General features: G+C 46.2%; 1 protein-coding gene across 1 annotated transcript in view; it reads left to right on the top strand.

Moving 5' to 3' along the window:
• Positions 1-14571, top strand: part of F13A1 (coagulation factor XIII A chain) — a 140398-nt gene that overhangs the window by 90730 nt on the left and 35097 nt on the right. Inside the window, exons 9-10 of the mRNA XM_029241675.1 lie at positions 7129-7232; positions 8589-8677. Of these exons, the coding sequence (XP_029097508.1) occupies positions 7129-7232; positions 8589-8677 (193 nt within the window). The remainder of the gene's footprint in view (positions 1-7128; positions 7233-8588; positions 8678-14571) is intronic.

Raw genomic sequence — 14571 nt, 5'->3', positions numbered from 1 at the left:
ATAATTAAAAGCTAATAAAATATGTACCACCTAAGCTATACTGAATGCAATTTAATTTCTTTTGATGATTAATAAGACCTCTAGAAAAACGTCATATAAATAAGAGCTTTTAGAATAGTATACTCATAAACAGCTTTATAATGCAAAGCAGTAATTTTGGTACCTACTAAGATTGTTGGCTCTATTTTTTAAAACTCCTTTCAATAATTATGGATAAGCTTGGCCAGGATTTATTATAGAAAGCTTTTTATAACTTACAGTCATTCTCAAAATCCAATCTTTTCTTAATTTTCAGCAGGAATATCAATTGATAATTTGCTATGCAAGAGAGAGAGGTAAAGGGGTTCAGGGTGCTATTTTCAAAGTAAATCCAGCAAGGGGAACTCAGCAGAATTACAGAAGGCCTTCTGCTAAGTAGTGGTGTCAAACGTGGCTCATATGGATGGGTGTCATCTACTTCCTGAACATTTTGAAGGTTCCATTTTGGTCTCTCACACGTGCTATCTTCAGCCCCTTAACTGGGTCTTTCGTGCTACATCAGACTGTGCTTAAACTGTGACTTCTTTTTTTTTTTTAATAAATTTATTTATTTTATTTATTTATTTTTGGCTACGTTGGGTCTTGGTTTCTGTGCGTGGGCTTTCTCTAGTTGTGGTGAGCGGGGGCTACTCTTCGTTGCGGTGCGCGGGCTTCTCATTGCAGTGGCTTCTCTTGTTGTGGAGCATGGGCTGTAGGCACACGGGCTTCAGTAGTTGTGGCACGCAGGCTCAGTAGTTGTGGCTCACGAGTTCTAGAGCGCAGGCTCAGTAGTTGTTGTGCACGGGCTTAGTTGCTCCGCAGCATGTGGGATCTTCCTGGACCAGGAAGGGCTCGAACGCGTGTCCCCTGCATTGGCAGGCAGATTCTTAACCACTGCACCACCAGGGAAGCCCTAAACTGTGACTTCTTAATGAACATCATAGGATCCCTTCCCTGCATATTATAAGCAAAAACAAACACCTTCATTACTTTCTCTTTTTTCTTGATGGGTGGTTGGTTCTTACAAGGGGCACTGGCTTGGTCTCCACCTGATTGGACTTTTGGCCTTCAGTGGAGAAGACCCCAGAGGAACTCCAAGTGCCCCTTCCTGGTTTCAGCACTGCAACAATGAACAGCTGCATTCTGAACTAGCGTGGCTCTCGTCCCAGCTCCCAGCTCCATAAAAGATTCCTCCAGCATACTTCCCTTCCTCTGAATAATTCCTTTCTGTTGTCTTGCTTCATTACCTTTCCCAACTGGCAAGCTTTTTCTTGGTCCAAGCTTTTATTTCCACTTTGGAATGTCTTACTAGGCAAGCGTCAGAGTCCCCACCAACTTGTCTCTACTTCTTTCCCACCCCACCCCACCCCCCTTCGTTACTGGAGCGACCAGAGTTTAACAAGTCCAGGGCGTGCTGTCGTTTTTGTCACCAGTATCATTGCCTGCGTCAGGAGTATAACAACAGGGCCAGAGAGGTAGGGCTGTGCCCATCTGTGACAAACACAAATAGTTTGCAAGATAGACCAGGGTCTTTCTTCTACCCCCTGCCATTTGTAAAATAAAAGAATTCAAAGACTTGGTTTACACTTGAAGTTGGTCTAAGACATCTCTGCCCCTGCTTTCTCTCAACCTTATTTGTGCTCTCCCTTGAGCCCTAATAAAGCTGCAGAAACAAAATTACAGTCCCACGTCTCTTTCTTCCCTTTTAGGGAAGAAAACCTTTCTGCACAGATTGCAGATGAGGCGACCCTGTGGAATGTTTAAGCAGTTAGCCAAGTTAAAGGCAGTAAAGGACTCCTTGCTTAAATTATCCACTCTATTTTCTTTGAACATACAGCACACAGAGCCCCGAAGCCCATCCTGGTCTCAGCTGTGTTTTCTGTCCACTCTGCACCCTCCCATGGGCACTTGTCACCCTGGATGTGACCTTAGCCAGTTGTTAGAACTGTGCTCTTCCTTCTTTAATAAAAAAGAGTCCTGCTAATGGTTTTTTTTTGGGGGGGTGAGGGGGACTAGTATATATTTATTATAAAAATTTCAAACATTGCAGAAAAAAGTATAAAAATAAGAGTCATCCACTTTCCAGCTACTCAGAACATTTACAACACTTTGCTAAACATTCTTTAATGGGTCCCTTTGCACATTGTATTCATTTTTTTATTGCTGCACAACAAATTTCCAAAACCTTGGCAGCTTAAAACAAAACAAAGTTATTATCCAACAGTCTCTGTAGGCGAAGGGTTTGGGCCCAGGTTAACTGGGTCCTCTGCTTAGGGTCTCAAATGGTGGCAATCAAAGTGTTAGCCTGGACTGTGGTCCCCTCTGATGCTCAGGGCTCTCTTCCAAGCTCATTCAGGTTCTTGGAAAAGTTCAGTTCCTTGCAGCTGTAGAACTCATGGAAGCTTCCATCTTGTTCGAGACCAGCAGGAGAATGTCTTTGCTGCTTCAAATCTCTAGCTTGCTATGTCCCAGACCTCCCAGATTTAAAGGCTCACGTGATTAGGTCAGGCCCACATGATAATCTCCTTTTTAATTAACTCAAAATCAACAGCATACTTACCTTAATTTATGTCTGCAAAATCCTCTTTGCCATGTAAAAATGTAATCACAGCAGCAACATCCCATCCTATTCATAGACTTCACCCACATTCAGAGGGAGGGATTTATACAAGTGTGAGGATCGTTTAACGTTCTGCCTTCCGCACATCTATACATACACAATGAACACTGTACCTGGGGTTCTGTAGCGTGATTTTTAAAAATTGATATGCCATGGTTATTTTTCCTACCTACTAAATACAGATCTGATTTTTATGGCTGAATAGTATTTCATTTTGTGATTTAAAATAGTTAATCACATACTGGACAGTTTCTGATTTTCCTTCTTAAAAATTATGCAAGGATGAACATTTCACATTCTTGTCTCTGCATGCGTGTAATTCTAAGGAAAGGCGTTTACCAAATCAAAGGATAAACTAAACCAATGCTGCCATGTCCCTTCCAGGGTCCTCCAGCAGTGCACGGTGCTGCTTTGCTAGCGAGGCTCTGCTTTTGGTGAGGGTTCTCTGCGTCTCTTGCTCTGATACCGCCACATTACTACATCCTTGAAAGGAGTTCTAGAAATCACTAGCTGTCACTGCAGGACACATACAGGAAGTAACACAAAGTGAAGATGTGATGTTCACTTGTCACCTCCATCATCTCCCCAAAGAAGTTATTTTCAATTTGATTAAATAACTTTGGACGAGATGGGGGCTTTATTTTAATTTCTACCCTGCTCCTTTAGAAAGAGGCAACAAGGATACTAGATCACATTGAAGGTTGATAATCTTTTTAACTTTAAAAGGACACTGCATATTTTGATGGTATGTTGGGAAGTCGGGCTTCAAATGAAGGCTCTGAGAAAATACAAAACCGTGAATCTTAAAAACAAACACACAAAGATTTGATTAGGCCTGCCTGCCTTGCTAGGAGATATCTTTAACTTTCAAGCAACCAATACTTTGTGAGCGCCTCCTATGGGCCAGTTCTAGTTCTGGGAATGCGATGGTGAACAGGCAGGCGGAGCTCACAAAATGAATCCACACACTTTGCAAGTGCATATGATGAAACAGCAAGATACATTTATCCAGATACAGATCTAGGTTAAAAAGCTTTAAAATAAAAAAAACTTTCCAAGAAGCATATATATTTTCCCAGCCTGGATAGTAGGTAAACGGAATTCAGCAATGTCTGTAAATGTTAACCCCTTTCATTGGAGAACTTGAGATGTAAAAGGCAGGCGTGTATACCCAGAAATACTGAACATCCAGCCAAAAGGGGACCCTCGTGGCATGGGTGGCCCAGGACGCATATCCCCTGGCCATTCCTGAGCAGAGAGAATGGCATGATGGAAAAAGCCGCATTTCTTCAGAGGTTGCAACCTCTTTCTCTGCTCGTGGCAATCTGGGAGCCCAGCTACTGGCCTTCCACCCGTTGACTAAGGCCCAACCCCTCCAGAGCATAAGTTCTGTTCACTTCACCCACTGCTACAAGTTCCTCACCCTTTTGTTAAACTCTTCCACCCCAAACACACAAATAAGATCTCAGTCTTAGGTGAAAGTGGAAGAGACCGTGAGTACAGAGAGAAGAAACCTTTCCCCATCTCCTGGTCATTTGAAAGGAAATAAAATCCTCAAAGCAATGTCTTTACCTGAGATCTGAAATGCAAAGCTTATTTATCTTGTTCAAGGCTCACCTGGCCCAGGATACTTGAATTTAAATAAGGAGGTTCTGGGGCCTCTTACCCTAGGGCGGTGCTGGTGAAAGCCAGGGTTGCTAAACATCGCAGGCTGTGTAGGAAGCGTGACTGTGGCCATTTGGGATTGCAAGTGTCTCACTGCTGTTCTTTCTGGATCTCTCTGCCCGATGGTGCAACGTTTACCGTTCTTAAGGGGGGCTAGCATTGCTTATTACCTGATCACCGTGACCTTCCTTCCAGCTTCAGAGCAAAGATAGAGGCTCTCAGGTGGGAGCCAGCCTCATGCTCGTGCCCCGACACCTCACACCTTGACCCTGACCTACATCTGCACCCCCGTCCCCTGCAGACAGTGCCTCGCTCCCCACACTTGTCCATGGCGCTGCTCTCCACCTCATCCTCCTCCATCCTTGGTATTTGAGCCTTTTTTTATTCCATCTCTCCCTTTATTCTATCTTTATCTCACTCCCTCTCTACTGGTTCTTCCTCCATAGACATGACAATCTCTCCTAACGTAAAAATAATCAAAACAATCTTCCCGCATTGCATTAGTTTCTAGCCACTGCCCTATCGTCTGTTCTTGCATTCACAACCTAGGTCACCCTTGGGGGAGAAATCCACTCCGCATTTCTCCCCTCCTGTTCCCTCTGCGTCTGGCGTTTGCACTCACCACTCTCCTCCATCAGCAATAAAGATGCCAGTGGCTTCCTACGTCAAATTCCGAGTGTCACGTGTGTATATAAAAATGCCTCTTGGGTTTCATCCTTTGAGTTTCTCACGGGCACTCGAGTTCATCATGTCCCAAATGAACATGTCACCCACCCAACACCAGCCCCCAACACAAACCTTCTCTTCTTCCTTCATTCAGTCTTAGTGAATGGAACCATCATACTCCCTGGAAACTCAAAAGCTTCCTCAACACTCACAGTTCCCTTCTGACAGCTCCTCTCCTTCTCCACGGTGACGAGGGGAAACTCGGCTCAGTCTCTGGTCCTCGCCCAGCTCCCACAAATACAGATCTGCAAATTTAACTGGCCCAAGGATAAAACCAAAATATTTAACTTGGGATAAAAGGATCTCACAATCTCATCCTCACCAACAACATAGCTCAGTGTTTAAAAGCATGGATCCTGGAGCTCTATCACTAACTCACTGTGCAACCTCAGGCAAGATTCTTAACCTCTCTGTGCTTCCGTTTCCTCCCTTGCAAGTGGGGGATAATAATAACGATACCTTTCTCATAGAGTACTGGGAACATCGTATGTATTCACGTACATAAAGACTTTAGAACAGTGCCTGGCCTACAGTTGCGCTATGTGTACCTGACGGTCTTGTGATGTACTGCCCATTTTCACCTGCCAATCCTCTTCTCCCATGCACGCAAGTATGCAGACATGCTACTCACCAGCCACAACAGCATACAGGTCACCAAACACACCATGTTGGCTATTTCTTGCCTCCACAGCTTTGTTCTTAGTTCTTTTGTTAATCTGCTAAACTCCCTTTTATTTTGGGGGACTCAGCTCAAATACCACTTCTGCTGTGGGGCCTTCCCTCCTGCCCCAAGGGCTTCCCCACTGAGACCCGATTGTACCCCAAATGAATTTCCCCTGTAGCATGCATCACTTCAATCAATTATTTTTAAAAGTCTGAGAGCTACCATGTTTGAGCACTTGTCATATGCCAGACCCTGTTCTAACTGCTGTACATGTATTAGCTTGTTTAAGCCTCACAGCAAACGTATGAAATGTTTTAACAATTGGTTTCTGTGTTCATCATTCCTCCTCAGTCGTGGGGCTCTTTATGGGCAAGAACCTATGACTTGATCATGACTGGGTGTCTAGCATGGTGCCTGGTGCATGATGGGCCCATAGATAAGTGAATACCTCTGAACTGAGCCAATCAAAGATGAGCTGAACTCAGAGAGAGATGGGCACATGCACGAATTACTGACATTGAAGGACACTGAGGTATGGGTGGATGGTAGCTGGATCTGAAATTCACCAGTGCTATAAAGACTGCTGTAACTACCTCATGCCACCATTAAATTGTTATTACTATATGAATATTTTCTATAATGCCAACAGGTTAATGTGCTCCCATTTGTTTCTGTAATGTCATATAATTTCAGGTCTTTCCAAGGACATAATAATACAATTCATGATGATATTTTTATCCCATGCTCTTGTTTCAAGGGTCACTTGCTAAGTCTGAAAAGTTTTGCCTGGCCTTCAGCTCATGGGTCACCCACCTTTGATAAAGTGTAAAGAGACACTCACCCTGAAAACCTTTCCTTCTTGTTGGACACCAGATGGAAATTTGCCACAAATTATAGACAACTAAAGTCAGGAGTTAACATTACAGTTTCTATGGCAATAGTCTAAGCCCATAAACAAAAGCATTCTGTTGCTTAATCGTTACAAAGGGATATGCTTTTTATAAATCTAATATACATATAAATATAAAAGGAATTCAAAGATAATATGCATCTCAGTTTTCATTAACTTTTCTTCCCTGCCATATCCCTTGAGCCCATAGTAAATTCTGTTTCATTAGGCAGTAGACAAGGGTTAAGATCAAAATTGTTTAAGGCATTGATTAGAATATCTCTGGGTGGCCTTGAAGCTGATATCAGTGGGGGAGAGAGCAATGTCCAGCCATATGAGTGCCGCCCCAGGGGTGCCAGTGGAAAAGGACGTGCACAGAAAACTTAAGTCTAGAGCCCCAGTATATCTCTGGGAAGCTTCCAGCTAGCTTAAGCCATTCTGATAATTCATAGGTAGCACAGTCACAGGAATTTTGGTCACTTTTTGACTTCCTGGAGCATTGAATGTGATGGGAAGTTTAATCTCGCTGGGGTGGTGTTTTTTAAGGAACTACCACTGCTGGAACGAAGCCTGGATGACGAGGCCTGATCTTCCCATTGGATTTGGAGGTTGGCAAGTCGTGGACAGCACCCCGCAGGAAAACAGCGACGGTAAAAACCGCATCCTCCCTCAGGGAAATGGATGAACTGTGGGTCTTTATTTTGCTTTTATGATTGCATTTGATGTGTGGGAAACACTCCCTCCCAGTGGGAACAGCATCAGAAGTGTGCTTCCTGGGCGCATGTACCGGGTTGACTTCATTTCACTGGTCGTCTTTACTCTGATTATTTTGTCACTTTTAGGGGGAAAAAAGCATAAGACTTAACATATATAACCTCATCGATTCTTGCTTTGATAAGCAGTTTTGAAGACAAGGGAAAATGTATCTGGGTAAGCACTTTTGCTAGGCTATAAAATAGACTTCAGCCCTGCCTGATAAACAGTGATAAGATAGATGGCAGTGGTGAAAATAAAGAACTCAAAAAATAATTACAGATCATCCTTTAACTTGTTGTTTTTCCAGACGCTGATTTCTTTTTAGGTTGTGTGATTTCTTTCAAAACTTGAGTATGTAGGTACGTATCTTCTAACGTGTGTGCTAGGTAGTGGCAGCTATGACCTCCCTCTCCCACCGAATTTTTATAAACTCACACACATCATGAGGCCCCATTTTTCTTTAGCATGATGATAAAAATCAGTGGTCTAGGACACGACTTTTCTCTCCCCAGGTGTTGATATAATATATCGATGTGTGCATACATATATACACAAAAACGTTCATTACGTACTCATAAGGGAACGCCAGTACAACACTAGATTTTAAGAGAGAAATTTCAACACTTTCTGGTGTTCCAGATTATATATCATGACGAGATAGCTGAGTGACTAACGGCAGCTAATCTCTTATTAACAAGAGATAGCTGGTTAAAATTCAAAGGACTTTGTGAAAGTCAGCGTGGGCCTACTGACTTCCTGAGTGCACATGATCCATGTGTGTGGCTAATGTCCAGATTCTCCAGTTAAACTTGACATGTGTCCATAACGTCCAAACACAAAAAACAAAAGTGAAAGCAAACAACAACACAAACACTGAGGACGGATCACTGTTTCCAACATTCCAGATACGAGTTACGAAAGGATAAGCCCTGTGTAAGCCAGCGGCTGGGCACCAACACACTTGAGTCTGTTTGTAGCTGGAAGAGTAGATGCAGAAATAGTGTTGCCCTATATTCTTTTCGTGGCTTCAAATTTTGGTTTGCAGAGTCATTTCCAACAATTCCCTCTCAATTACACACATGGGTCATTCACCCGCTCCAGCCATGGAAAGCACTGGGGCTACCTCGGTGATGAAGTAGAGGAACATTTGTCTCTACGGAGTTACCTCAGGGCTATGATCCAGATCAGCTCTGTATCTGGACAGAACTGAAGATGGCAAACTCATGTTGCCCCTCCTCTGTGTGATACAGGGATGTATCGGTGCGGCCCGGCCTCTGTTCAAGCCATTAAGCACGGCAATGTTTGCTTCCAGTTTGACGCACCCTTCGTTTTTGCAGAGGTAAGTGGGAAGCTGGGGAAAAGAGCTGCTTTCCTTCCCAACCCCTTAACACATCAAAAAATAAGGTACTGGGCTGTTACTTCTAAATTTCCCAGGTACATAGTGTATGCTTCATGTTTACAAAGTTAACTAGACATCATTCCAACCCGCAGGCACCGCATGCTAAATGCAGTTCTTACTTAAACATTTTTCTCTCCTTGATGTTTTGAGATTTTTCTGCCGGAAAACAATTGCTTTACTAACCTTAGCTTAGTTCTCTGGACCCCTGAAGTAGGTATCAACTGCTCCCAAGAAATTAAGTGACTAAATGAATCACTCAACAAAAAATTGGTGGAGACGGTCCGTGAATTGGAATGGCAGAGTGTCCTTCACCCTGAGACTAGCCCAACAGTTCACTGGAACAACACCTGAACACACCCCAACTACGGTCTTAGTCTGGGGACTCCAGTCCATTTCCTGCCATTCCAGGCCATCCTCCAACAGCGGAGACAGAGAGTACAGCTGCTAGAATACGGAGGGGAGAAGAGGGTCTAGAACACTGCACACTAAAGGGTGGATAGGGACGGTTTGGGAAAGGGTCTGAAATTCTGCAAGAACTGGATGGAGGTCGGAAGCAGAGAGGGCAGTTCAAGGGTGTTCCAAAGAGAGCTCAGAAAGTCAAATTAAATGTAAGAGACATCAGGTGAGGGAGAAGGCCAGGAGGCTGCTGAAGGTAGGGGTGAGGAACAGAGATTTATGAGAGGCTGAGAGGCAGGACTGACCCAGAGTATAATTTCACGAATGAACGCAATGAAATAACGCCTACTGCTACGTAATCACTTTGCCTACCATCGGATGCTCTTAGCAACCCTTTAAAATGGGTGTTATAATTCTTCCCATTTTACAGAAGAGAAACATGAGGCAAAGAGCGGTTAAATAACCTTCCCACAATCATCTAACCAACAAAGAGTAGTGCTAAGATTTAAAGCCAGGGAGGCACCTGAGCTCATGCCAGTAAACACCACTTTCTGCTACTATTCTAGAATGAGTAAATGTCTATTCCCACTATGTGCCAGACACTGTGGGAATTCAGAAGCCTATGTCCTTAAGTAACTGGATTCTTGATGGAGATGGTGGTACGTAAACACAGCAACGTTTAAATAACAATAACGCAAGGGATGCTATGGAACTAAATGTCAGACAGCAATGTAGGTGATAAATGACTTGCGTTAAAGTTAATTGAGAAATATGAGCTAGAAACTGAGTCAGGACAACAAAGGCCACAAGCCCCTGTCTAGGGAGAGTGATCTGGGAACAGACACAAGGACAGCTACATGATAGCCGCAGTACGATGAGTGGAGTATTACAGGAGCCCATGGAAGGAGGGCCAGAGATGCTGCCTGGAGGGAGTAGAGCCTGAAGCATGTCTGGAGGGATGATTAGTGATTATTCAGGCAAAGGGGGTGAGAAAGAAGCCAGAGGAAGGAAAGAATTTTACACAGAGGAGAAAACTTGAGCCTCCGAATGGTATGTGCAGACAATTAAAAACTATACAGCCTCATGAAAAGTGATGTGTTGGGAGGCTCAAATGATGACAGCTGAGGGAACTAGACAAGGGACCTTCTGTCCTGAGAAACAGGCACCCCGTCCTGTAAACGAGAGGCTTCCCACGGGGAAGAGACGGGAACCTGTGCAGGGAAGGCCTGGGGCGGGGTGGGGGGGTGGGGGACGACGACGACAGGGGAAGGCTGGGATGTTACTCCACGCCCAAACCAGACAAACGGCGACAGGCGGGGAAGGAGGGGGCAGGAGGGGGCAGGCCTGGGAAATGTTTCGGAAATAAGCAAAAGCGGAAATGTGAATTACACAAAAGGAACAGTGTCTCTTCTACTGTTCCTACCATTACAGTTTCTAGACGCCTTGGGAGAACAGGCAGACCGTATTTGGAATTTCACCCTCTCGACTTCATTTTGAGATTTAAAGATTTATCCAATCCTCCCCAGCTGCCGTCTGATCATTTCTGATGCTACGAGCACTTCTTAATGGGAAATCACTCTAAAACTCGCCAAGCCTTGTTTTTTTGTATTTTCATTAAGCTTTGTTGCTGCGAAGGGGAGAGGAACAGCCTCCCTCCAGGAGAGAATTGCCTAAGAGCTGTTAATGCGAACGCTTTCTGTTGTTATTAAATATAGATCGCGGTGTTGTGAATGTCATCGGGACTCTCAGGTTATAATTACTCCTCTCTCACCCACTGCAGACTTGTCTGACAGCGTGTAGGATTGCTGCTTTGGCACGGGCTGAGCTTCAGGGCTGAGCCATTTATAAGAGATGCTCCAACTGCTGAAAAGTGCGTGAGGACTCTTTTCTCAAGGGTCCTAAAGTAGGACTCCATGGGGCGCGTCGGATTTCACTTTAATGAGAGTCTATGTGACTCAGGTTCTAGACAGCATCTTCCCTCCCTTTCTCGCCTCCCTGCTGCCTAAGCTTGCCTCTCCCTGACCCCAGCCACGTCAGCCGGAACGTGCCTTTTCTTGCCTCTCGGCAGACTGACTTTCTTGGTCACTCCTTACTCATTTCCGGGCCAGATCAAGCATCATGTTCATTGACTTCCTTTGGTTTTCTCAGGGCTTTTTTAGGGAAAGCAGGACCCCAAATAAGAGAGGTATGCACGAAAACATCCTACCTCTGCCCTTCTCTTCTCCTCCGTTTTGGAAATCTACGCTTCCCATTTCTAGATTTCTTCCAGGGATCGAAGCTTACTTCTCTACCCCCCTCCCTTCTCATGCCCTCAGCCCTGAGGTGCATTTCTTGGTTCTGGAGGCTGTTTGGCCCGTCCTCCCTGACTCCTGGGGACCTGGGGCTCCTAAAGAAAGCAGAACGGTTCTCAGTGTCGGGGCTACTTTCCCAATTCCCACGCAATTCCCACATTCACTAAGCATTCAGGAGCTGCTGGTTCTCTCCTGTCTTAGCTTCTTCTGGTTGTGTCTGTTGACCCCCTCATGCCATCCCACTCAAACTCACACACACGCACACGCACACGCACACGCACACGCACGCACCCATTTTCCCTCCCTGGCCCGGAGCTAATTTTCACGGCAGCAGTGACCGGCTCCTCAGGGCCGCAGTCACCACCCCCTTGCTCCAGAGGCCACACCTTCCCTTGCTCCGGGCCAGCAGTTCCCTGTACGCTAACTGTGCAACTGCTTCTCTGCAGATTCTTCGTTCTCAATTCAAGCTTGTTTACTTTGCTACCACTTACGAGATGCAGCCCATTTTTTGGCATCTCCTAGTCTGATCTAAAATAATTCACCCATTCGTTCAAATAACCTATGAAACTTGGAAATCATCTTGGCTTCTCTTCTTAACCTTCCTCAGGCATCTTGCCGGAAATATAATACCTTCCAATAAGATCACAGATCCAACCACGCCAGTGATCTCCATCATTACCCTCTGAGCTCTGAACAGCGCTGAGATCTGGGACGTCTGCCCCTAAATCACCTGCTTCCTCCTCGCTTGCCCCTTTCCTGTTTCTTCTCCACAAACCAGCCGGAAGTATCCTTCATAATGTAAATAGAAACATGTCACTCCCCTGCCCCAAACCTTCTAACGGATTCCCATCCCTTTTACAATACACTGAGGCATAAACCATTACAAGGTTCTGTGCGATATGGACCCTGGCTTCCCCTCCACCCCCATCCCTTTGCTCATTTCCTTCCAGCCACACTGACCTTGCTATTTTGTCAGAGTCTTTACACATACTGTTCCTTTGGCTATGACAGCTCCTCCCCTACCCTCCACCCCACTTAGCATGTCCTGTTCCCTCCCTGCGTCCAGATCTCTGTTCAGCTCACCTCCTCGAAGAGACCTTCACTCACACCACCTCGCACCTGAAACGTCACCACCTGCCCTGTTGTTTCTGTCCTTCCACTCTGACTCAGTGTTATTATTTCTCTCCTTGCTAGAATGTAAGTTCCACGCAGGTAGGCTCTGTTGGCTTCTCATCGCTGAAAGCAGGGTCTGGCACATGGCAGCCACCAGTAAATACGTGAATGAATGGAGCAAGCAAAAGCGTGTGCATGGTACACCGCTGAGAGCAGCATCCCAGAGAGACAGGGGTCACATGGCACCCTCAAGTGCCGGCAGTCCTGGTGGGAGATGAGGCCCACGTACGCAGCAGCAGGGGGCGCACACGGGAGTGTGGCCGCGTAGCCAGCGCCCGCGGGCTGAAGGAGTGGCAAGCACGGGCTCGACGTCTGGCAGCTGTGCCAGGAGGGCTCCAGGAGCAGGTGGGCACCCACTGCGTTCCTTCAGAAGCCCTGGAAGGAGCACCCCCTTCTCAGCACAGCCTGCAGGGTAGTTACTTCCCCTTGGGAACAGATGAAGAGAGCAGACACTGTCCTGGGTCCCGAAAACCAGAGCTTCCATCCTGAGAGGTGAGAAGTGTAGCTTCTGCCGGCAGTGGACACACGTTCACATTCCTTGGGCAACAAGCAGAAGTTTGCAGAGAGGCCCCTCTCTAGCCTGAGGACCCAGCCCCCCTTTGCTGAGCCCCAGGGGCCCTGAAACATCCAAACATGCTCTCGTATCAGAGTCTTTATACATACTGTTCCTCCTGGTAGGAAAGCTCTCCCCTACTGTCCACCCCACTTTGAAGTGCCTGTGTCTCGCCAAGAAGCAAGGGGTGGTGGGGCTGAGGATAGCCGTATTTCACGTTGGGTTGCCTAGGTTCTGCGTGACCAGAGCCCTTTCAAATGTATGGGTAAGACCAGATGGTCCCGAAGACTCCTTTCCACTCAAAAGAAATTAAACACAGGACTTTCACAGGTGTTGCTTATCTACTTGCCAGCCTTGCAAGGGAGGTATAATCAAACCCAGGCTCAGAGATATTCAGTAACTTGCCCAAAGTCACGGAGCCTAGGTCCGATATTTCTTCCCCTTATGACTGTTCTACCGTAGGGATCCAGCTGGTCTTGCATACACTTTCTAAGCCCCTCGGTGATTCTAATGTGCAGTCAGGACGGAGAACCGCGGCACTAGCGGCTGCAACCGAAAAGAAAGCTTGCGGATGTCACTTGGAAAGGGTCCTTTCCCTAAACCCTCACGCCCAACATACATATGCAAAAGCCATTTTATGTGTGTGTTTCTCCTTCCCTTTCCTCACAAGGGACAGTGTAGTGCGCTGGCCTGAGATTTTAGCCTACACAAATTTCCTAAGCTATGCTCAAGGGGAGACGAGGATTTATCCACTTTCATATTTAGCCTTGTCTCCCTGGAAAACTGGAAGCTGCTTTAAGAGTTGTTTATTAAGAGGACATTTATCATCATTGTGGCTATAGTTTGCAAGTGAGGAGGGAGCTGTCCATGCCTGCATGGTCTCCGCCAGAGCGACGGCTGAAATTCTCAGGAAGCTCATTTAAAGTTTCCCTGAACTTTTTTCTCCAAAATGAGAAATATTCTTGAGGTGTCTGCTCCGTCCTCTCTTGTCCTGATTCCTGGTTTCGCATTTCAGCCTTTCACATCACGTGCCTTTCGCCAACGAGCCCTAGATACTCTGCTGAGGAACAGGGCCAACACCATCACCCCTCAGAAACCTGAGGCAGCATCGAACCACCCAGGCCCTGGGCCTGGAAGCGCCTCCCTACCACGTGGTGCCATGGTCCTGTGGGGTGATGCGGGAGAGGCAGTGAGCTGCGAAACTCCAGGGAACATGTACGGGTCACCCCGGGTGAAGGTCAGGGCATGTGCTATGACCACCCATGGTGAGGGTCAGGGCATGGGCTATGACCACCCAGGGTGAGGGTCAGGGCACGTGCTATGACCACCCAGGGTGAGGGTCAGGGCATGTGCTATGACCACCCAGGGTGAAGATCAGGGCGTGTGCTATGACCACCCAGGGTGAAGGTCAGGGCGTGTGC

This window comes from Monodon monoceros, unplaced genomic scaffold (genome assembly GCF_005190385.1).
Source record: "Monodon monoceros isolate NGI ecotype Baffin Bay Population unplaced genomic scaffold, NGI_Narwhal_1 Super_Scaffold_3, whole genome shotgun sequence".
Classification (NCBI taxonomy): Eukaryota; Metazoa; Chordata; class Mammalia; order Artiodactyla; family Monodontidae; genus Monodon; species Monodon monoceros.
The sequence above is the reverse complement of the archived record's forward strand: the minus strand, read 5'-3'. Positions and strand labels throughout refer to the sequence as shown.